The sequence below is a fragment of the Berghia stephanieae genome, chromosome 4 (genome assembly GCF_034508935.2).
Source record: "Berghia stephanieae isolate SIO BIC M18660-M18661 chromosome 4, UCSD_Bste_1.3, whole genome shotgun sequence".
NCBI classification, from domain to species: Eukaryota; Metazoa; Mollusca; class Gastropoda; order Nudibranchia; family Aeolidiidae; genus Berghia; species Berghia stephanieae.
The window spans coordinates 1,855,117-1,880,060 of NC_088363.1; the positions used below are offsets into that span (position 1 = coordinate 1,855,117).

General features: G+C 30.7%; 1 protein-coding gene across 1 annotated transcript in view; it reads right to left on the reverse strand.

The window, feature by feature from the left end:
• The window catches only part of LOC144971662 (E3 ubiquitin-protein ligase HERC2-like), a 177,195-nt gene that overhangs the window by 77,103 nt on the left and 75,148 nt on the right, over positions 1 to 24,944 (reverse strand). Inside the window, 13 exon segments of the mRNA XM_078912736.1 lie at positions 493 to 675; positions 2,285 to 2,496; positions 3,147 to 3,254; positions 4,803 to 4,894; positions 6,025 to 6,237; positions 8,317 to 8,502; positions 10,057 to 10,212; positions 10,688 to 10,977; positions 12,354 to 12,527; positions 18,540 to 18,595; positions 20,290 to 20,426; positions 21,891 to 22,119; positions 23,786 to 23,986. Of these exon segments, the coding sequence (XP_078768862.1) occupies positions 493 to 675; positions 2,285 to 2,496; positions 3,147 to 3,254; positions 4,803 to 4,894; positions 6,025 to 6,237; positions 8,317 to 8,502; positions 10,057 to 10,212; positions 10,688 to 10,977; positions 12,354 to 12,527; positions 18,540 to 18,595; positions 20,290 to 20,426; positions 21,891 to 22,119; positions 23,786 to 23,986 (2,237 nt within the window).

Here is a 24,944-nt window from a genome sequence, read left to right on the forward strand (position 1 = left end):
CTGTTCGGCGATAGTACAATTTTTACTTCTGACAGAGACAACGCTGTTAACAGCCAGGTACTCATTTTACACCTGAGTACGGTGAGAGAATGTGAGTAAAGAGCTTTTTCCAAGGACTCAACCATGCGCTGAGCAAGGCTCGAACCCAGGACCTTCCGATCCGAAAGCCAGTGTCATTCAACAAGACCACATAGCCACACAAGTGGCACTTGACAAGAAATAGTTGAGAACATGAGATGTTTTCAATTTTAAGAAAATTAAATTAAATTGTAACTTTACTGAAAAAAATAACGATAAGTATTGAATTGTAAGCTTCAATTCATTAGACAAAGACAGATACTGTGGATGAGTTTCGGCTTTCCCCTTTATCAACAAAACAGGATGAACGTAACACTACAGACGAATGAGATAATGAAATAATGTAATATTAATATTCCTACTTTTTAAATGATTTTTTGAATATTATAAGATTTGTCTGCTGAATTCACTCACCTTCCAACTTCTTCTATCGGATGGTCAGATGGAAACTCGAAAGGGAAGACCAGGTGATGAGTGCGACAATATCTGTCCACAATGGTCAGGAAAAGCTTGACCACAGGGTCTTGTGTTCGTGACTCGGCCAAGGCATGGAGGAATGACTGGGCTGTGTCTACACTGGCTTGCTCTTCTTGATATCTAGATAAAGCACAGAGAGGGAAAGAAAGAACACATGTATTTAAGTAACAAGAGCCTTTAAATAGAGCAATATCCAATAGGGGGTCCCAATAGCTCAGTTGGTAGAGCACTCACTTCACGCGCAAAGGGACCAAGATCAATCCCGGGTGTAGTCGAAGATTTTTTCTGACCCCTCTGTCCACCCAGCAGTGAAAGGGTAGCTAGCTGTCTGTTAGATTTGGTGGAAAGTACTTTGCGATAGACTAGCATCCTGTCCAAAGGATAGCAAGCAATTGCTATTGTCCGTTTCACGATATAGAAACCAGGAACTCTGGTTCCATCCAAATGGCTCTGAAGCCTCTACTCTGACCCATGGTGAAAAAGGCAATGATGACAAATATCCAATAAACGAACTCAAAGTCCTTTACAAGGGGTCCTGAGCCAACAGCAACACTAATCATGTAGGGCGAGACACGACGCCTGTTAGACAATATTACAATTTTTTTTCCGACAGACAATGTTTTAACCGCCAGGTACTCATTTTACACCTGACTGCAGTGAAAGAATAAGAGTAAAGAGCCTTTTCCTAGGACTCAACTATGTGCCACTCTAAGCAGGACTCAAACCTTGGACCATACAATCCAAAAGTGAGTATTATACCATTGGACCACATAGCCACACTTTAGTCAAAGTGTATAAGGTATTGTCAATAAGGTGTAGTATCAACGAAGAGAAGCACTGAATTATTTTCCAAGAATGAAAAGATGAGATCATGAGCTCCATGCCTCTGTGAAACGAGCCTTAAGTTTTGTATACGGCAAAAGCAGTCATTGCTGGAAACAAATAGTTCAAAATTGTTTGAAAATAATCTATTGTGTGGTTGCCGTTTTAATGATAAAAGTCTTATATGACATCAAATCATAATGGCATTGATGACTATATGTGGAGCTTAAAAGTAATGATTTTAATTGGAGTTTTGAAGAATTGTGAATATTTTAAGGGCTGTACATTTTGAAATGTTGGGGGTCCCGATAGCTCAGTTGGTAGAGCACTCACTTCACAAGCAACGGAACCGAGATCGACCTCGAGTGCAGTCGAGATTTTTTTCTGACCCCCCCCCCCCCCCCCCCCCGTGTCCACCCAGCAATTTTTGGGTAACTGAGTCTGTTAGATCTGGCGGAAGTACTTTACGTGTTATCCAAAGGGTAGCAAGCTATTGCTATTGTCCATTTCATGCTATAGAAACTGGGATAAACTCCGGCTCCATGGGCCTGGTGGCTCTGAAGGGACTATTACATTTTGAAATGTAATTTTTTAAAAGGAGGAAATTCCTCCTCCTCTGACTCCAAAAGGTGTGGATTTCTGCAGATCGGAGGTAAACCATCAACACCGATGAAGGTTATAATTTACCTCCTCTCTTTGTCAATGACACTCTGTGACATTCTTGTATTTTTCTTTCTTGCTTTGTCTGGCACCTTTCATACACACTTGTTCAGATCTTTTTTTTAAGGGCTGCACATTTTAAAATGTAATTTGTTAAAAGGAGGAAATTCCTCCTTGTGACTCCAAAAAGTGTGGATTTCCACGGATTGTGGGTAAGCCATCAACACCGATTAAGTTTACAATTTACCTCCTCTCTTTGTCAATGACACTCTGTGACAGGTTGCACTTCTCGGAGGTGGGCGTGGCACTGGGTGTGTTACAGGTGCTGGTGCTTCGACTCTCTCCCTTCTCCTCATCGAAGGTACCCGGTGCCAACAACTGGAGGCCTCCACTGAAGAATTCTGCCTGGAGCCACTGCTTGCTCTCTATCTCGTCTACAGATAATGGCGTGCTTCGGACCTGTTCAAACAATGACATGAAAAAATAAAATGTAAATATTGCTGCTCGAAGCTCGAAGAAATAAAATAATGCTGAAAACTTATATAGCGCTATAACTCCGAGACACCAGACTCTAAGCGCTTAAATTACAAATTACTTTGGCTGAAACATAATCATTTACACACACAAGCACACACACAACACACACACACACACACACGCACACACAACACAACACACAACACAAACCAGACCTATCTTGCTTCTCATACCATCTACTAAAATCGAAACAGATATGTTTTAAGCGAAATAAATAACAATGTGAAATTGAATGTAAGCTTCAATTCAATATACGAAAACGAGATAAAGAGGACGTTACGGGATACCCCTTTATAAACAAAACAGAATGAATGAAACATTACAGACGAATGAGATAATGTGGTAGTGGCGTTGTGAAGATGACAGAGATGCCACACTATAATGTTGGTTAAATCACAAGTTATTTCTTAAGCCAAAGACACAAAACACTTTTTGTTTCCAAATACAAAATTTTACTATTAAATCTCAGATTAACCCTTTAATAATATTATATACTTTTTTAAATAGTTCAGTCTTTAAATTGGACTTGAAAGAGTTGGAGAGTTTCTGGTTGTGGGGGATGAGTACCATACCTGCTGAGAAGCTGAAAGACCCAACAATACAGCCAGGGTCCTCTCTGTGTCAATGAGAGGACTGGACATCGAGCCAGTGTTTGGACTTTGGACAACTTCCTTGTCAGGCTGTCAATGAAACATTTTATATGTATCAAATAATAACGGTGCATAAAATGAATAAATAAAAATTAAATGAAATTCCCTTTCATCAAACTCAGGGACTCGAGGGAAAGTTTTGTATAGGGTCTATCTTGATGATTGATTTTGATTTTAAGGGTTTTACGGCGCTTGCAACACATTTAGGTTATATCAGCGCCAGTAAAAAGGAAGAAAATGGGATAGTAGAACGTTCTAGAATTACAATTAAAGCACCCAAGAGAAAGGAAGACAAAGGGGAACTGGGAACAAATAGGGATCAGATGTAGATTCCAAGAGCATACCATCAATGTACTTAGTCTGGGATCACCTAAAAGTCTCATCCAGACACAAGCACAGGTCCCAACTACGAGGAATACACTCAAATGTTTACAAATCATATAATACAATATGTAAACTAAACATAATACAATGCATAACAGAGAGATGATTTACAAGGAAAAAAATATCATCTCCAAAAATTATAACTATACATTCAACTGTTTCCCTCCCAGCCAAAGAACTCCGGCCAGGGTCAGGACAAAACTAAGTAATCTCATTCCAAGACAACGACAGGAAACAATTGGAAAATGGGCATGGGGGGATAGAAGACACAGCATGTACCTCCCTGCCCACTATGGGGGGTCAGGATCCCCACCCAGGGTCTATCTTGAGACAAGACCATGATTACCCAGGCATCAGGGGTTGGTGTGAGTCGTGTTTTTTGTGATCTGTTGTTTATAATAACTGAAACGTTTCTTTGTTTTCTCCTGCCACCTCCATGTCTTTTATTGCAACGAACAGACTCCCTCTGTTCATTATATGAATGTTGTGAGTTGTATTAAAATTGCTCACGAAAAAATAGAAGGGTTCAAACCTGAGTTTCCTTGGATGTAAATGCACTGCCTTATCCATTTGGCCATTCTATGGTCATTGTTGTTGAATTCCAGATATTTAAAGTAATAAGTTTTGGCAGTTAGCCACGAAGTTACTTTTTGTCAAAAATTCTCATTTTGATTTTGTGCTGACAAACGTTCAATCTCTGAGAATTCTTCATCAATTAAAATATTATAAAATATTAGATAACATATCATGCTTTATCTTTACAGGCCTGAAAAATCCTCCATCCACTGTCTGCCATCTTTATTGAGCTTTTTTTTAGCTTTTATATAGTGCAATATCCACTAAACGTGTTCAAAGCGCTTTACAAGGGGTCCCTGGCCAACAGCAACACAAAACATGTAGGACAGGACATGACGCCTGTTAGGCGATATTACAGTATTTTTTTCCGACAGAGACAACGTTGATAACGACCAGATACTCATTTTACACCCGATTATGTTGAGAGAATGTAAGTAAAGAGCCTTTCCCATGGACTAAACTATGTGCTGAGCGAGGCCCGAACCCAGGACCTTCCAATCCAAAAGCGAGTGTCATACCACTAGACCACATAGCCGCACATTGTGGTTTTCCACATCGTGACACAGACAATACAATCTAGTCCAACCCACTGTCCAATCAAAATATCCATAGACTTACATTGATGTATCGTCCGACATAGAAAGAACTTAGTAGATTCCTGGCCTCCTCCGAATGATGAGTCATCTCAAAGATTTCAGAGGCATCCATTCCTGAGGAGTAAATTTGAGTAAAGATGAAATAGTGAAAAAAAAAAAATTCTATCTATTATCTTAAAAAAAAAAAATTTTTATACCTAAGAATTTTAACAATTTAAAATTTGACATTATAATTGAAGAGTGGTTTTCCAAAACTCCGTTTTTTCCCATTTTGAGATATTGAGGATTATTTCCCCTTAGATTTCTCATCCGGTCAATCATTTCATCATATTTAAACTTCAAATTCACACAAATCTAGAGAAAATCAGGTGTCAATTGATGTTTAAAATAAAATTTATATTTCAATTTATCTCATGAATGGAAAATCTCAAAAAGTAGAAAAATCGACTTAACGAGTTTGGAAAACCAGCCTTCAATTCAAATAATGATTTGTCATGCCATCCATATAACACATTTGTAAACAAAACCAAAAAAAAAATTGATTGTTATCCAACCAAAGAAAAAGAAAGGAAAATAAATAAATAATCAAACTTAAAACTTGAGCATTTTGCACCAAAAAAAATGAGCATTTTAAAGCGCAATATCCACTTAACATGATCAAAGTGCTTTTCAAGGGGTTCCCCTAACCACTTAACATGTAGGATGAGTCATGATGCCTGTTAGATCATGTTGGCGAGAATGTGAGGAAAGAGTCGCTCAGAGCATGACTTGAACCCTGAACCTTCCCCTCCAAAAGCGAGTGTAATATCACTAGACCGCATAGCCACATAGAATTAGAACTTATTCATAAAATTTCTTTCGATTATTTTTAGAGGCTTTGCTGCCATTTCTTGATGAAAGGATAGTAAAAAAAATGAGATAAATCAAAACACACAAAGGGACTCCACAACATAAAAATAGTCCTTCAGAGCCATTCAGCCCATGGAAGCCGTAGTTTATCCCGGTTTCTATAGTGTGAAACAGACAAATTGCTTGCTATCCTTTGGATAGAACGTTAGTCTATCGCAAAGTACTTTCCACCATATCTAAAAGACTCAGCTACCCGTTCACTGCTGGGTGGACAGAAAAAAAAATCTCGACTGCACCCGGGATCGATCTCGGTCCCTTTGCGTGTGAAGCAAGTGCTCTACCAACTGAGCTATCGGGGCCCCCCCCCCCCCCCCCCTTCCACAACGTAAACCTACCGATAAACTCTTGAAAGACTTGGGAACCACAAGGAGCCGTGGCCTTGAACTCTTGAACATCGTAGACCTTTCCGTGGATGACAAGCCAATGGCCGCCATCTTTATTGTGATTCTCCACATCGGCTTTTCGGATCACTTGGTCGGAATCGGGAAAGCTCTGTCTGTACTTTTCGAGTGTGTAGCCTGAGGTTTGTGGGGAGTTAGAATCGGAAACTAGGAATTAGGTGAATCGTGTGACATATACTTGATGTAAACAAAAAATAATTTTAATCCTGATGTATACAGACATACTGACTAACAATGCACACTCGACCTAGAGTCGTTTTTAAATTGTTTTTAAGGGTTTTACGGCGCTTGCAACACATTTAGGTCATATCAGTGCCAGCAAAAAGGAAGAAAATTGGATAGTAAAAACATTCTAGATGTACAATTAAAAGGATTTGAGGAAAAAGTAAGACATAGGGGAAATGGCAGATTCCAAGAGAACACATTATCAGTGTACTTAGATTTGAGATTACCTAAAAGTCTCACCCAGAAACCAGCACAAGATCCCACTAAGAGGAATACACTCAAATGTTTACAAATCATAAGTTAAAAATAAAAAATAACAGTACATAAAAGAGATATGATTTACAATGAAAATAAATATCATCTCCCAAAACTATAACTCCACATTCAACTGTTTCCCAACAGTCAAGGACACCAGCCAGGATCAGGACAAAAGTAAGTAATCTCATTCCAAGACAAAGACAGAAAGAAATTGGAAAACATATACAGGGGGATAGAAGTGACAGCAAGTACTTCCCTGCCCACTATGGGAGGTCGGGAACCCCATCCACTGACCAAGAGTCAAATTAGGAAGAAGGCACTGGTGTCAGAACAAGAATCAGAAAAGGTTTTGTATCAGACTTGCCAAATTGAAAACTTCAAATTTAGTCATTTTAATGTCAATTTTTAGTAATTTGACAAGGAAATTTGTAATTTCTGAAATTGTGTATGAACAACCAGAATATTATTATTATTATTATTATTATTATTATTATTATTATTTATTATTATTATTATTATTATTATTATTATTATTATTATTATATTATATATTATTATTAGTATTATTATTATTATTATTTATTATTATCATCATCATTATAGTAGTATAGTAGTAGTAGTAGTAGTAGTAGTAGTAGTAGTAGTAGTAGTAGTAGTAGTAGTAGTAGTAGTAGTAGTAGTAGTAGTAGTAGTAGTAGTTCTTCTTCTTCTTCTTATCATTATTATTATTATTAATATTTTTATTATCATTTAAGTATTATAAGAATTAAAAATTCGTAATTTTCCATAAAATTTCGTTTTTGGTCATGAAATGTGTCTAAAATTCGTAAAATTACGAAAAATTCGTAAGATTCGGCATGTATGTTGTATGAGACAGTGGCAAACAAAGCCGATAGAAAAATACAAGGAAAATCATCTCCAAAATATCGGCCTGCCTCAAAGATGACTTTTTCTTGTTTTCCTCATTCTACTTTGTCTGGCACCGTTTCCAGAAGATGTTATTCCGCATTGATTAAAGAGAGTGCATCATTTTTCAGCATGTCCATGTACATCTTATCAAGAGAAGAATCGGGAAATATGGTAGAAAATCTTATAATTTAAAGACAAAAATTATCTTCCTCATTCTCCTTCGTCTGTTCCAGGGTACATACATACATACATACACACACACACACACACACACACACACACACACACACTCACACACACACACTCACACACCCACACACACACACATTGTTGCCTTGTTGAAATTTCAAAAATTCGTAGCTTCCAAGAGAAAAGAAGAAAAATCCACTTTAAATAGCTTTAGAAATAAATAATTTGCCCTCAGCATGATACAAAAATGCTCCTAAGTCCTGAATATAGGTTCTGAGGAACTAAACTTTCCATTTCAATAAAATTTATTGCGTCAAAGAGGAGGATGCAGGCAAGTCTACACACACCATCAACGCACTCCAAACTCAATATCTTCATCTTCCTTGTCTGTTCCAGGGCACACACACAAACACATACACACACATACACACAACACACACACACACTACATACACACACACACACACCAGACCATCAACTCACTCCAAACTCCAGGCCATGCCATATCATCCTCATCCTCCTTGTCCATATCAGGGTACACACACACACATACACTCACACACACACACACACATACACACACACACACACACATACATACACACACACACACACACACACACACACAACAGACCATCAACTCACTCCAAACTCCAGGCCATGCCATATCTTCCTCATCCTCCTTGTCCGTTCCAGGGGCCAGATGGTTGAAGGAGTCCAAGGCATCCAGAAGCTGCCTCATCAGACCACAGACACCAGACGCCTGCACGGCTTGGGGACATCGAAGCTGCAGCAGCACCAGACAGGTCATCATTTCTGGTACTAGAATGCCTGGATGGATGGATTTTAATTCAGAAAAGTGAGTGGAGCAGGCACTTTTTGTTGATAATAACAAGAAAATGAAGTGAGTAGGAAAGTGCCAGAAGACAACAGAGAATAAAAATTTCACAGCGGCGATGGGGGCTCGAACCCGCGACCTTACTGGTACAAAAAAGCATGGCCGGGGAGAGTGTGACTCTACTCTGCCTGACAGGATGGATAGATAAGTTTAATATTTAAATTACTCGCTGTTTGATTAGTGCTGATGATGACAACAAAAGAGAAAAAGGAGGGAAAATTTTGAACAATTGCCTTTATGCCCCATTTTGACTGAACTAGGGGGTCCCTATACCTCAGTTGGTAGAGCACTCGCTTCACACGCAAAGGGACCAAGATCAATCCCCGAGTACAGTTGAGATTTATTTTCTGACCCCCCTGTCCACCCAGCAGTGAATGGGTAGCTTAGTCTGTTAGATTTGGTGGAAAGTACTTTGCGATAGACTAGTGTCCTATCCAAAGGATAGTAAGCAATCGCTATTGTCCGTTTCACGCTATAGAAACTGGGATAAACTCTGGCTCCATGGGTCGAATGGCTCGAGAGGAATAAAGAAGAATTACTGAACTAACCCCCACTTTTTATTTTAAAGCGAAATTTTAAAAACAAGTTTGTTTGTTTGCCTTTTGATACTTCTTTTGATAGGACACTAGTCTATCGCAAAGTACTTTCCGCCAAATCTTACAGACTCAGCTACCCATTCACTGCTAGGTGGACAGGTGATGGGGACTCGACTGCACCCAGGATCGATCTCAGTCCCTTTGCGTGTGAAGCGAGTGCTCTATCAATTGAGCTATCAGGACCCCCTCTATTTGTTAAGAAGGAGAATAAATACAAATTCTTACATTGCAAAAACTAAAAAAAAAAGGCGTTTTTATTCTAAATTCACTTTTCAGGGTCTGATTCATCCTGACCTAATACTGTTTAGAGATGTTTTTGTTTTTAAGGGTTTTACGGCGCTTGCAACACATTTAAGTTATATCAGCGTCAGTAAAAAGGAAGAAAATGGGATAGTAAAAAGTTCTAGAATTACAATTAAAGCATCCAAGAAAAAGTAAGACAAAGGGGAATTTATTTCAAATTGGGAAACAGATGTAGATTCCAAAAGCACACTATCAGTGTACTTAAGTTTGAGATCACCTAAATGTCTCATCCTTATACAAGTACAGGCCCCCACTAAGAGGACTACACTCAAATGTTTAGAAATCATATGTATAATATGTAAACAAAACATAATACAGTGCATTACAGAGGTGATTTACAAGACAAAAAATATCATCTCCCAAAACAATAACTTTGTACTTGGCTGTTTCCCTCCCAGCCAAGGACAGGACAAAACCAAGTAATCTCATTCCAAGACAAAGACAAAAAGCAAATTGGAAAAAAGCTCTAAAGGGATAGAAGACACAGTAAGTGCCTCCCTGCCCACTGTAGGAGACCAGGAACCCCACCCAGAACCATTCAGAGACAACAGATCACAAAATAAAAGTTTTTCTTCAGCTTGCCCTCACCAGTTACATCCCATTCGATGATAGTCGACACCTGAGCGAAATGCCTGGAGTTCATCTCGGCCACACTGGTTGCAGCAGGTAGAATGTTGGACACGTGGTTGACTAATAGGCTACAGTATTTGTACAGGAGGGAGGCAGCACCTCGGGTCTCGCTAGCTGTGAAGGGTTGAGTCAAGACAGAAAATGTATCGTGGGAATAAATTATGGCTGCTTATATTTCATCTAATAATAATAATAATAATAATAATAATAATAATAATAATAATAATAATAATAATAATAATAATAATAATAATAATAATAATAATAATAATAATAATATTGACGATGAAAATGATGATGATGATGATAACAATAAATGCAAAATATGCTTCCAAAATGTAATCACTCTTATGCAAAATATCAACTTTCTCTTTTTTCTCTTATCATGCATATCTTATCTTATATTATCTTACTAAAGGCTTAATAGGAATTATCCTTTAAATGCCTTATACAATAGTTTATAATTACAGAATCTCATATAGCTTGTATTGTATCCTTTACAGACAGTTTTATACATTTTCTACATCAAAATCTTAATATAACTATCTAAGCCGGGACGAAGTTAAAAATATCCATGACCAAAACTCACTGAGCTCGGTGTTCATCTTGGCGGCCTCAGACTCCACAGAGCTGGAATTGTTGGCGTTTTTCATCTCGCTCTGTCCAGGGAACCCTGGGATGCCACCTGGTTTGGTCTGGAATATCCGGCCAATCAGCAGACGCTGGAACTGGAGCAGGAGATCGACGGATGGAGACTTCTGAGGAAACTCCACATCGGGTGATTTCAAATTGTTGCTAATGCTACTGCTGCTGCTGCTGTTGTTGCTTCGATTCTTGGTCTGCTCTTGAAGCTTGGTCAATGTGTGGGTGGATGAATTCCTTTGATGTTTGGAAAGATTTTTTTCAAAAAAGAAAAAAAAGATGTATGATTAGTGAGGACAAAATTATTTTGATAATGAAAGTTACTAACCGTCAGTAAAGTGAGTGGAGCAGGCACTTATGTTGGTAACAACAAGAGATGAAGTGAGTAGAAAAGTGCCAGAAGACAATAGAGAATAAAAAATTTTCGCGGCGGTGGTGGGGTTTGAACCTGCAACTTTATTGGTATGACAACTCCGCCTGGCAGGTGAGAGCGTGGCTCTACCGTGTGAGCTATCCACGAATACAAAAAATATTCGTATCAAACTCAGGTCATTTCTAGAGCTCTCTCTCACCCACTTCTGGAGATCGCCGGTTCGCTCGCCACACAACCATCGTGAAGTTACTTGACCAGCAGTTAAGCTTAATAGCCAATATTCTCAACACTCAACCGCCAGTGTGATTTTGTCTTTCAGAACTTAAAAAATTACAAATTAAAATGGCTTTATATGTTGAAATGTCAACAGAACGTGGTCAAAGCACTTTTCGGACACAATTAATGTGTAAGATTTTAAATGTTTACAGCTTTCAATGTAAATTTAATGCCTCAATAATTGTTACTAAATTTAAAAAATTATTTTAAAATAATAATAATAATAATAATAATAATAATAATAATAATAATAATAATAATAATAATATAATAATAATAATGATATGATGATGATGATGATGATGATGATGATGATGATAATGAATGATAATGTAATGATGTTAATAATTATAATAATAATAATAATAATAATAATAATAATAATAATAACAGTTTGTTTTGTTTTTAAGGGTTTTACGGCGCTTGCAACACATTTAGGTTATATCAGCGCCAGTAAAAAGGAAGAAAATGGGATAGTCGAAAATTCTAGAATTACAATTAAAGTTAAAGCACCCAAGAGAGAGTAAGACAAAGGGGAATTGAGAACAAATAGGGATCAGATGTAGATTCCAAGAGCATACCATCAATGTACTTAGCTTGAGATCACTATAAGTCTCATCCGGACACAAGCACAAATCCAACAAGGAGGAATACACTCAGATGCTTACATCATACTTAAAAATAAATATAATAATACATAACAGAGAGATGATTTACAAGGAAAAAAATATCATTCTAAAACAATAACTATGCATTTGACTGTTTCCCTCCCAGCCAGGACTCTGGCAGGGCCAGGACAAAGCAAGTAATCTCATTCAAGACAAAGACAGAAAGCATGTTGGAAACAGAATAAGGGGATAGAAGACACAGTATGTACCCTCCTGCCCGCTATGGGAGGTCAGGATCCCCACCCAGTAATAATAACAGTAAATCAAGGTAAGCCTGTAAAGTTGAAAACACACACCGGAAGAGCTGATGAATAAGCTGTAGGAGAGGTATAGTTGTCTCCCCATGGTCACAACCTAAATCTCTAGTGGGAAGGTGGAGCATTGGAATGTCACATTTCATGTCAGACGCCACCGGAGTTACATCCCCTGGGTGCTCTTTCTCCTTGTCTCCCCTCCTTCTGGCTTGACATCTGAAAAAAATAGATCAAAGAAAGATTAAGTTTGTAGATAGGCCTTTTGAATACGATTTACAATAGGTAGAGAATCATGACGTACATCTTCTACTCTTAGTTCAGAAATCCTTGATTAATATAAGAAAATTTATATAATTATATAATAATAAAAATAAATGTACTTTATATAGAGCTTATATATAATACTAAATGTACATTATAGAGCTTATTTAAAATAATAATAATAATGTACATAAAGAGCAGAAACAATGAATATAAAAACATATATAGGCTGGTATATAATGAACTTAGTATGAAATCGTCATGAGTATGAGGCTCTATATACATAATAATAAAAATGTACATTATATAGAGCTTTAATTAATAGTTAATAACACACATCGTGAAGGCTTATGAATAAATTAAGTAAAGTAATTTCTCATAGAGCTCAAACTAATTTCTAGATGAATGTACAATTAATGGCTTATATGTAAATCACAATGTACATTTTCAGAGCCAATTAAATAATATGTACATTTCAATTAAATGTACATTCTCATATTGCTTATATAATTAAATAAATTAATTAAAATAAAATATAATAGATACATTTATTAACTTATATAATAATAATAATAATAAATGTACATTTATATAGAGCTTATATAATAATAATAATAAATGTACATTTATATAGAGCTTATATATATATAATAAATGTAATTATATAGAGCTTATATAATAATAATAATAAATGACATTTATATAGAGCTATAATAATAATAATAATAAATAATTTATATAGATATAATAATAATAATAATAATAAATGTCTTTATATAGGCTTTATATACTAATAAATAAATGTAATTATATAGAGCTTATAATAATAAAATAATATAAAATGTTACATTTAAATAGAGCTATAAATAATAATAATTAATAATAGATGTACATTTAAGAGCTATAATAATAAAAAATTAATAACTTATAATTAATCTTAATAATAATAATAAAATAAATGTACATTTATATAACTTAATATAATAATAATATAAAGTAATATTAAGTAATAAAATAATATAATAAAGACATTATATAACTATATATAATAATATTAAAGACATTTAAAGAGCTTATATAATAATATATAAAAAGACATTTAAGAGCTTATAAATAATAATAAATAAATGTACATTTATTAGAGCATATATAATAAATAAATAAATAAGCTTAATAAAAAAGAAGTACATTTAATAAGCTTATATAATAATATTTAATGTAAACTAATTATATATAGATTAATGTACTTTATTAGAGAATAATTATTATGTACATTTATAGGCTTAATAATAATAAAATAAAAGTACATTTTTAGAGAGCTTATAATATAATAGTAAAATAAATGTACATTTTATGTTAATAATAATATAATAAATTACATTATATAGAGCTATAATAATAATAAATAAATGTACATTTATATAGAGCTTAATAATAATAATAATAAATGTACATTTATATGAGCTATATAATAATAATAATAATAAATGTACATTTATATAGAGCTTATATAATAATATAATAATAAATGTACATTTATATAGAGCTTATATAATAATAATAATAAATGTACATTTATATAGGCTTATATAATAATAATATAAATGTACATTTATATAGAGCTTATATAATAATAATAATAATAAATGTACATTTATATAGAGCTTATATAATAATAATAATAAATGTACATTTATATAGAGCTTATAATAATAATAATAATAAATGTACATTTATATAGAGCTTATATAATAATAATAATATAATGTACATTTATATAGAGCTTATAATAATAATAATAATAAATGTACATTTATATAGAGCTTATAATAATAATAATAATAATAAATGTACATTTATATAGAGCTTATATAATAATAATAATATAAATGTACATTTATATAGAGCTTTATAATAATAATAATAATAAATGTACATTTATATAGAGCTTATAATAATAATAATAATAAATGTACATTTATATAGAGCTTATAATAATAATAATAATAAATGTACATTTATATAGAGCTTATAATAATAATAATAATAAATGTACATTTATATAGAGCTTATAATAATAATAATAATAAATGTACATTTATATAGAGCTTATAATAATAATAATAATAAATGTACATTTATATAGAGCTTATATAATAATAATAATAATAAATGTACATTTATATAGAGCTTTATAATAATAATAATAATAAATGTACATTTATATAGAGCTTATAATAATAATAATAATAAATGTACATTTATATAGAGCTTATAATAATAATAATAATAAATGTACATTTATATAGAGCTTATAAATAATAATAATAAATGTACATTTATATAGAGCTTATAATAATAATAATAATAAATGTACATTTATATAGAGCTTATATAATAATAATAATAAATGTACATTTATATAGAGCTTATAATAATAATAATAATAAATGTACATTTATATAGAGCTTATAATAATAATAATAATAAATGTACATTTATATAGAGCTTATATAATAATAATAATAAATGTACATTATATAGAGCTTATATAAATAATAATAAAGTACATTTATATAGAGCTTATATAATAATAATAATAAAATGTACATTTATATAGAGCTTAAAATAATAATAATAAAATTACATTTATATAGACTATAATAATAATACATTTATATAGAGCTTATATAATAATAATAATAAATGTACATTTATATAGAGCTTATATAATAATAATAATAAATGTACATTTATATAGAGCTTATAATAATAATAATAATAAATGTACATTTATATAGAGCTTATATAATAATAATAATAAATGTACATTTATATAGAGCTTATAATAATAATAATAAATAAATGTACATTTATATAGAGCTTATAATAATAATAATAATAAATGTACATTTATATAGAGCTTATAATAATAATAATAATAAATGTACATTTATATAGAGCTTATAATAATAATAATAATAAATGTACATTTATATAGAGCTTATAATAATAATAATAATAAATGTACATTTATATAGAGCTTATATAATAATAATAATAAATGTACATTTATATAGAGCTTATAATAATAATAATAATAAATGTACATTTATATAGAGCTTATAATAATAATAATAATAAATGTACATTTATATAGAGCTTATATAATATTATAATAATAAATGTACATTTATATAGAGCTTATATAATAATAAAATAAATGTACATTTATATAGAGCTTATATAATAATAATAATAAATGTACATTTATATAGAGCTTATAATAATAATAATAAAATGTACATTTATATAGACTTATAATAATAATAATAATAAATGTACATTTATATAGAGCTTATAATAATAATAATAATAAATGTACATTTATATAGAGCTTATAATAATAATAATAATGTACATTTATATAGACTTATATAATAATATATAATGTACATTATATAAGCTTAATAATAATAATAATAAATGTACATTTATATAGAGCTTATAATAATAATAATAATAAATGTACATTTATATAGAGCTTATAATAATAATAATAATAAATGTACATTTATATAGAGCTTATATATAATAATAATAATGTACATTTATATAGAGCTTATAATAATAATAATAATAAATGTACATTTATATAGAGCTTTAATAATATAATAATATAATAATGTACATTTATATAGAGCTTATAATAATAATAATAATAAATGTACATTTATATAGAGCTTATAATAATAATAATAATAAATGTACATTTATATAGAGCTTATAATAATAATAATAATAAATGTACATTTATTAAGAGCTTATAAAATAATAATAAATAAATGTACATTTATATAGAGCTTATAATAATAATAATAATAAATGTACATTTATATAGAGCTTATAATAATAATAATAATAAATGTACATTTATATAGAGCTTATAATAATAATAATAATAAATGTACATTTTATATAGAGCTTATAATAATAATAATAATAAATGTACATTTATATAGAGCTTATAATAATAATAATATAAATGTACATTTATATAGAGCTTATAATAATATAATAATAATGTACATTTATATAGAGCTTATAATATAATAATATAATGTACATTTATATAGAGCTTATATAATAATAATAATAAATGTACATTTATATAGAGCTTATATATATAATAATAATAATATTTTACATTTATATAGAGCTTAATAATAATAAAAGACATTATATAGATTAAATAATAATATATAATTACATTATAACTTAATAATAATAATAATAATGTACATTTATATAGAGCTTATAATAATAATAATATTACTAAAATAGTAATTATAATAATATAATATATTATATATAGTAATAATTTAATATTATATGACTTATAATAATATATAATAATGTACATTTATATAGAGCTTATTAATATAATAATAATAAATGTACATTTATATAGAGCTTTATAATAATAATAATATAATGTACATTTAATATAGAGCTTTAATAATAATAATAAATGTACATTTATATAGAGCTTATAATAATAATAATAAATGTACATTTATATAGAGCTTATATAATAATAATAAAATGTACATTTATATAGAGCTTAATATAATTATAGATAAAATAAGTACATTTATATATGACTATAATAATAAAATAAATGTACTTTATATAGCTTATATATAATAATAATAATGTAATTTATATAGAGCTTATAATAATAATATAAATGTACATTTATATAGTTAGCTTATATAATATAATATAAATGTACATTTATATAGACTTATATAATAATAATAATAATGTACATTAAAGCTTATAATAATAATAATAATAAATGTACATTTATATAGAGCTTATAATAATAATAATAATAAATGTACATTTATATAGAGCTTATATAATAATAATAAAAATGTACATTTATATAGGCTTATAATAATATAATAATAAATGTACATTATATAGAGCTTATAAATAATAATAATAAAATGTACATTTATATAGAGCTTATATAATTAAAATAATAATGTAATTATATAATAACTTATATATAATAATAATAATAATGTACATTATATAGAGCTTATTATATATAAATGTACATTTATATAGAGCTTATTAATAATATAATAAATTACATTTATATCAGAGCTTAAATAATAATAATAATAATTACAATATAGACTTATCAATAATAATCAAATGACATTTATATGAAGCTATATAATAATAATAATAATAATGTACATTTATATAGAGCTTATAATAATAATAATAATAAATGTACATTTATAAGAGCTTATTAATAATAATAATAATAATGTACATTTATATAGAGCTATAATATAATAAATAAATGTTACATTATATAGAGCTTTATATATAATATAAATGTATTTTTATAAATATTGTACATTTATATAGAGCTTATAATAATATAAATGTACATTTTATAGGAGCTTATAATTAATATAATAATAAATGTACATTTATATAGATCTTTAATAATAATAATATAATGTACATTTTATATAGAGCTTATAATAATAATATATAAATGTAATTATATAGAGCTTATAATAATAATAATATAAATTACATTTTATAGAGCTTATTAATAATAATAATTAAATGTAATTATGATTATTATATATATAACTTATATTATATTTAATATAATATATAATAAATGTACATATATAGAGCTTATAATAATAATAATAAATGTACATTATATAGGACTTATATAATAATAGATTATAAATGTCTTTAATTAGAGCTTTTTAATTAATAATAAATGTACATTTATAAGAGCTTTATAATTAATAAATAATGTACATTTTCATCATAAAAATAATATAAATTACTTTATTCAAGCTTTACATTGACCATTAGAGCAATTAAAAAACATTACATTAGAGTAAGCATAAAAAAATGTACAAAGGCTGTAAATAATCTCCAAAATACATTATATGCTTATCTAATATAATCATGTACTAAAATACATCCAAAACAAATTTAAATAATTAATATATCAAATTTACAATTACATAGTAACTCGATAAAAATAAAAAAGTCTCTTAATTAAGCCATATCCACACTCATATAATTCATAATATATCTACACAACAAGTATATAAATCATATTTATAAAGACTATATATATAAATATATTAGTGTACATAGTAAATGCTCGATTATAATATAATTATATATAAATGTTATCATTAATCGATGTTTAGGCCTTTATATATAATATATTATGTAACAGCTTTAAGTACTATAATAAATAGGTACGATAATATAAGGTGATAATTATTTTATCGATTCATTCTTAATTCTTAGGATTACAGTAAAAAGATGTACTTTTTCCATTTTAGTACTTATAATCCGAAACCAGAAGATCAAATACACAAGATATGTATTCAGTCCTCTGTAAGAGTGGTTTTACACTTCCAATGAGATTGGAACCAGTGAGGATGGATGATCTTTATTGACGACCACCACATCTTTAGACTAGACAATAAGGTGACATAACTCCGAAACCAGAAGATCAAATACACAAGATATGTAGCCAGTCCTCCTGAAGAGGGACTTTACACTTCCAATGAGATTGGAAACAGTTTTTTTGACATCACACATTTGTTCCCTATTGGTAAAAATTCATTTGGGATTGATCAGGGTAAATAGTTAGATGCTAGAAGCTGTGAATGGTAAAAAGTATTCAACAGAAATGAATATAATACCATTAAAACAGAACAACATATTTACCCTTCTTCAGTCATCATTAAAAAATTTATTTTAAAAACAACTATATGATATGAAAGAAGGAGAGGGGGGATACACAGAGAAAAAGCACCCGGGGACTGTTCTTTGCTTTAAATGTATCAACAAAACTACTTCTTCATATTTATGCAACCTTATTTCATTGTACTCTCCCTCCAGAACTTTAAGATTTAGTGATCATCTCCAATTAACTGTCTCGAAAAAGGCTCCAAAAGGTTTTCTGATAGATAGGTCTTTTTCTCATTATGCCCCTTCTATTTGGAGCTCTCCTCCAATTTCCTTAAGACAATGCAATACAGAAGCTACTTTTAAGACAAATATTAAGATTTATTTCATTCGGAAAAATTTGATTGATTAAAACCAGTTTCTATTTATGGGTTATTTTGCAGCATGTTTTGTGTATGACCTGTTATTGTAGCTTAATGTTTGTATTGAAAAGGTGCCTAAAGCTGTTTGTATATGGAATAGGTACTGTATAAATTATTATTATAATTATTATTATTATTAATTATTATTATTATTATTATTATTATAATATTAAATTATTATTATATATTATTATTATTATTATTATTATTATTATTATTATAATTATTATATTATTATTATTATTTATTATTATTATTATTATTATTATTATTATTATTATTATTATTATTATTATTATTATTATTATTATATATTACTACTACTACTACTACTATATGTAGAATCCAAAAAGAAGGAAGTAAAGGTCTGACAATCTGGATATATGGATTATATACAGGAGTGTCATCTGGGTTGGGGTTGAAAGTCTGTAGCCTAATGGCTAGATCGCTTCTTTTGGGTCTTAAATTGTATAAAATGAATTTTTAATTTAATCAAAAAGTGCATTTCTCAGTCACTAAAAGTTACTGTAAAATACCTTGGTTTCAATCTCCTTGACTTCAGCCTTGATGGCCAAGTGTAGAGCCGTTTCCAGTCCACCATCGGCCATCAAAGAACTGACTAGAAGGTCTGTCATGAATCGCTGACCAGATGACATGATGGCTGGGTCTTTGCCTGGTAATAAATCATGGCAATGACAAAAATATAATTTCTATATAATATGCAGGCAGATTTTTCACATTAGGCATGTCAAAGTCATATAAATTTCAATTTAGGAAAGAAAAAAACAGCTTGGTAATAAATCATGAAAAAAAAATTATTTCTATATATGAAGGCAGATTTTTCACACGAGGCATGTTTAAACCCAGAGGCTAAGTCATATAAATTCCAATTTAGGAAAGAAAAAAAAAAGACAATACTTGTAATAAATCATGACAACAAAAATTATTTCTATATATGAAGGCAGATTTTTCACACGAGGCATGTCTAAACCCAGAGGCAAAGTCATATAAATTCCAATTTAGGAAAGAAAAAAAAAAGACAATACTTGTAATAAATCATGACAACAAAAATTATTTCTATATATGAAGGCAGATTTTTCACACGAGGCATGTTTAAACCCAGAGGCAAAGTCATATAAATTTCAATTTAGGAAAGAAAAAAAAAGACAATACTTGTAATAAATCATGACAACAAAATTTATTTCTATATATGAAGGCAGATTTTCACACGAGGCATGTTTAAACCCAGAGGCAAAGTCATATAAATTCCAATTTAGGAAAGAAAAAAAAAAGACAATACTTGTAATAAATCATGACAACAAAAATTATTTCTATATATGAAGGCAGATTTTTCACACGAGGCATGTTTAAACCCAGAGGCAAAGTCATATAAATTCCAATTTAGGAAAAAACAACAAGACTTTTCGGTACCTCTCTCCTTACCGGCCATTTGAAAGATTTTTACAGAATTTTCATACTGACCAAACACATCATTTACGATTCTTTCATTTCTTTGTATTTATTAAATGAGTTATTTTTATCGTGTTCAATAACATAACGAGTTTGCGACTATGTGATATTATTGCATGATAAAAATATAACAAGTTTAATAAATACAAAGATATGAAAGAATACATTTATTGTACTCATCCAAGTAAGATTATTAGATATTTTGTATTACGGTATGGTATTAGTACTTTTATTCACCATAATTTGTATCTTTCTCCTTCTGCTTTTGACCAAAAACTAAAAACATTTATAATTTCTACCAATCAGCTGCCTTTTACACCTAATTTCACACCAATAAAATGTGCGAAAATATTCTGCAATCGTTGAATAAAATTTTTATTCAATGCGTTCAAAGCATTATTCAATTCAATGATTACGTATTTACTAAGAAAATGATAGGGTTTTCCTGTGAGAGGAAATTATAAGTAAGAACCTTGAAGTTATTGTATACATAAAACGTTTAATAAACGCATTATATAAATTGGTGCGTAGGATTATTTTTTAAATAATATAAACGAATCCCACGTCTGATATTTTTGTCTATAAATTCAGTACTCTGCATTTAGACCATCTCGACATAACGATTGTTTTGATCAAATTTTATTTTAACTACAGTCTCCATTCTCACCTCCAGCTGACAGAAGGGATGACAAAGCCCTGGCCCGCTCCTCTGGTGTTGGGAGTAGGATGGACCAACCGCTCTGTAAGGCTGCCTGGGCTGACCTTTGAACTGTGCTGATGACGCCCTGCACACTGGCTAGAGACACGACTCGCTGCTTCAGACTTTCTACCAGCAAAGTTCCCTGCTGTAGACCTAACTGTTCCAGATTCTCATTCTGGCAAATGGCTGCATGGAGCTGTGGATAACATAACAAAGATTGGATAGCTGAAGAGATGAAATATCATACAGAAATGGAAGACTGCTTTTCAATTCTCCTGTGGATAATACAACAAAGATTGGATAGCTGAAGACGTGAATATCATACAGACATGGAAGACTGCTTTCTAACTTTCCTGTGGAAAATACAACAAAGATTGGATAGCTGAAGATGTGAATATCATACAGACATGGAAGACTGCTTTCCAATTTTCCTGTGGATAATACAACAAAGATTGGATAGCTGAAGACGTGAATATCATACAGACATGGAAGACTGCTTTCCAATTCTCCTGTGGATAATACAACACAGATTGGATGACTGAAGATCTGATATAGTCATAGAGAAATGAGAGACTGATCTCCAATTCTCCTTGACGAAAGCAAAGTTGAGCTTTTATATAGTGCAATATCCACTAAACATGCTCAAAGCGCTTTACAAAGGGTCCCTGACCAACAGCAACACGTAACATAAGGAACGCGACATGACGCCTGTTAGGCGATAACACCATTTTTTCCGACAGAGACAACGCTGTTAACAGTCAGGTACTCATTTTACACCTAAGTACAGTGAGAGAATGTGAGTAAAGAGTCTTTTCCAAGGACTCAACTATACGCTGAGTGAGACTCAAACCCAGGACCTTCCGATCCGAAAGCAAGTGTCATACCACAAAGCCACATAGCCGTGCCAAAAAAAAAAGCAAACAATCAGAGAATGAAATCAATGCTATTCGTTAACATCCTCATTGATACCGGTAATAACATAATAAAAATGATGGACAGCAAATGTGAGAGAGGTGGACCAAACATAATGAATATCTCACAGTTAATAGTGAATGTACAAAATGAAAAATAAATCATGATCTACCCAAGGAATAAATAACACAGTATTATGAAGCATGTTGAGAAACATGAATACCGTGGAACAGGTTATACACGATATACATGAGAAAATTTTTCTCTTGAGAACAGTCAGTGTATTTATCCATTTTGTACTGATAAATATTGTTTAATTCACTTTAACAACGCCGCTATCACAATCACATTATCTCATTTGTCTGTAGTGTTTCATTCATCCTGTTTTGTTGATAAAGGGGAAACCCAAACCGTCCACAGCATCTGTCTTTGTCTAATAAATTGAAGCTTACAATTCAATATTTATTGTTAATTTTTCCTTCGAGCTTCAAGCAGCAACATTTTCTTTATCCATTTTGTGGAATCTAAATTTTCAGTCAGTTTCTGCAGATGTTTTTAATTTGTTTACCGAAATGCCTCCCCAAGAGATATATGCTAGAATTTTACTATTCTAATTATCATAGCATACCATAAATTCAAACCAAAGTGTACATATTTGCAGGTCTGGTAACCAAATGCAATGATAGGCTTAATTTGACATTGCTCTAACGTTCAATATTTAATAATAATAAATCTGTATTGTCCTAAAAAAAAAAGTGGCAATTTGTCATTTGGTAACACATTTAGAACAATATAATATAGACATAGACACACTCACACAGATGCACATTAGTAACATCATAGTCATCGGAAACAAAAAAAAAAAAAAAAAACCATGACCACGATCACCCTCCCCATAACAATTTGGGTTATCAGACCTGCAAATAAGTAGACATCGATTCAATCCATACCTGTAAGTTGAGCAGATTGAGACCAGCCACTGCTATACATTCCTTGTCCTGAGGGGGCGGCCAATCAGACCGACCGTCCATTTCTTCACAAACCTCGTCCAGTAACTGTCCGAGTTGTTCAAATGTCGTCTTACTCAAGTCAACGATGAAAGGAATTCGAGGGGCGATGGACATGTGGCCGTTGGACGACCAGAAAAAACTCTGGAATTGGGAGGAAAATATCAATTGGGAAAATTATTATTTGTGAGATTTACACATGAAATGACAACCTAAGTTTCATTGGTTGAAATAATAAAATAAGTTTGGGAAGGGGGGAGGAGGAGGAGTGTTGTGTTTGTTGTTTTCTAGGGGGGGGGGGGTTGTTATTATTTGTTTTTTCTTTTTTTTTTTCTATTTTTTAAAAACATATTCCCTTATCACAATATGACAAAGAGATACTCCTAAATTGATTTGGATTAAAAAGCCAATAAAAAGCTAAAAATTTAAAAGCATCTGCCTCTCACATTATAAAGTGGAGAGAAATTAAGATATTATCATAATGCATCATAAAGAAAATAATTATAAAACTCAAACAAAACAAAACAAAAATAAAGTCCTTTCATTTTCCCAGTGAAGTTATCGATATGATGGCTGGTAAAGGTTTGTTTTTGTTTTTAATGTTTTTACGGCGCTTGCAACTCATTAAGGTCATATCAGCGCAAGTAAAAAGGAAGAAAATGGGATGGTAGTAATAAGTTCTAGAATTACAATTAAAGAACCTAAGAAGGAAAGACAAAGGGAAATTGGTTCAAATAGGAAACAGATATAGATGCCAAGAGCACGCCGTCAAAGTACTTAGTTTGAGATCACCTAAAAGTCTCATCCACAGGTCCCAACTAAGAGGAATACACTCAAAGGTTTACAAATCATAAATAATATGTAAACAAAACATAATACAGTGCATATTAGAGAGATGATTTACAAGGGAAAAAATGTCAACTCCCAAAACTCTAACCATACATTTTCCTCTCAGCCAGGGTATCTATCCGGCCAGGACCAGGACAATCCTAAGTAATCTCATTCCAAGACAAAGACAGAAAGCATGTTGGAAAACAGATATAGGTGGATAGAAGACACAGTATGTACCTCCCTGCCCATTATAGGTCAGGAATCCCACCCA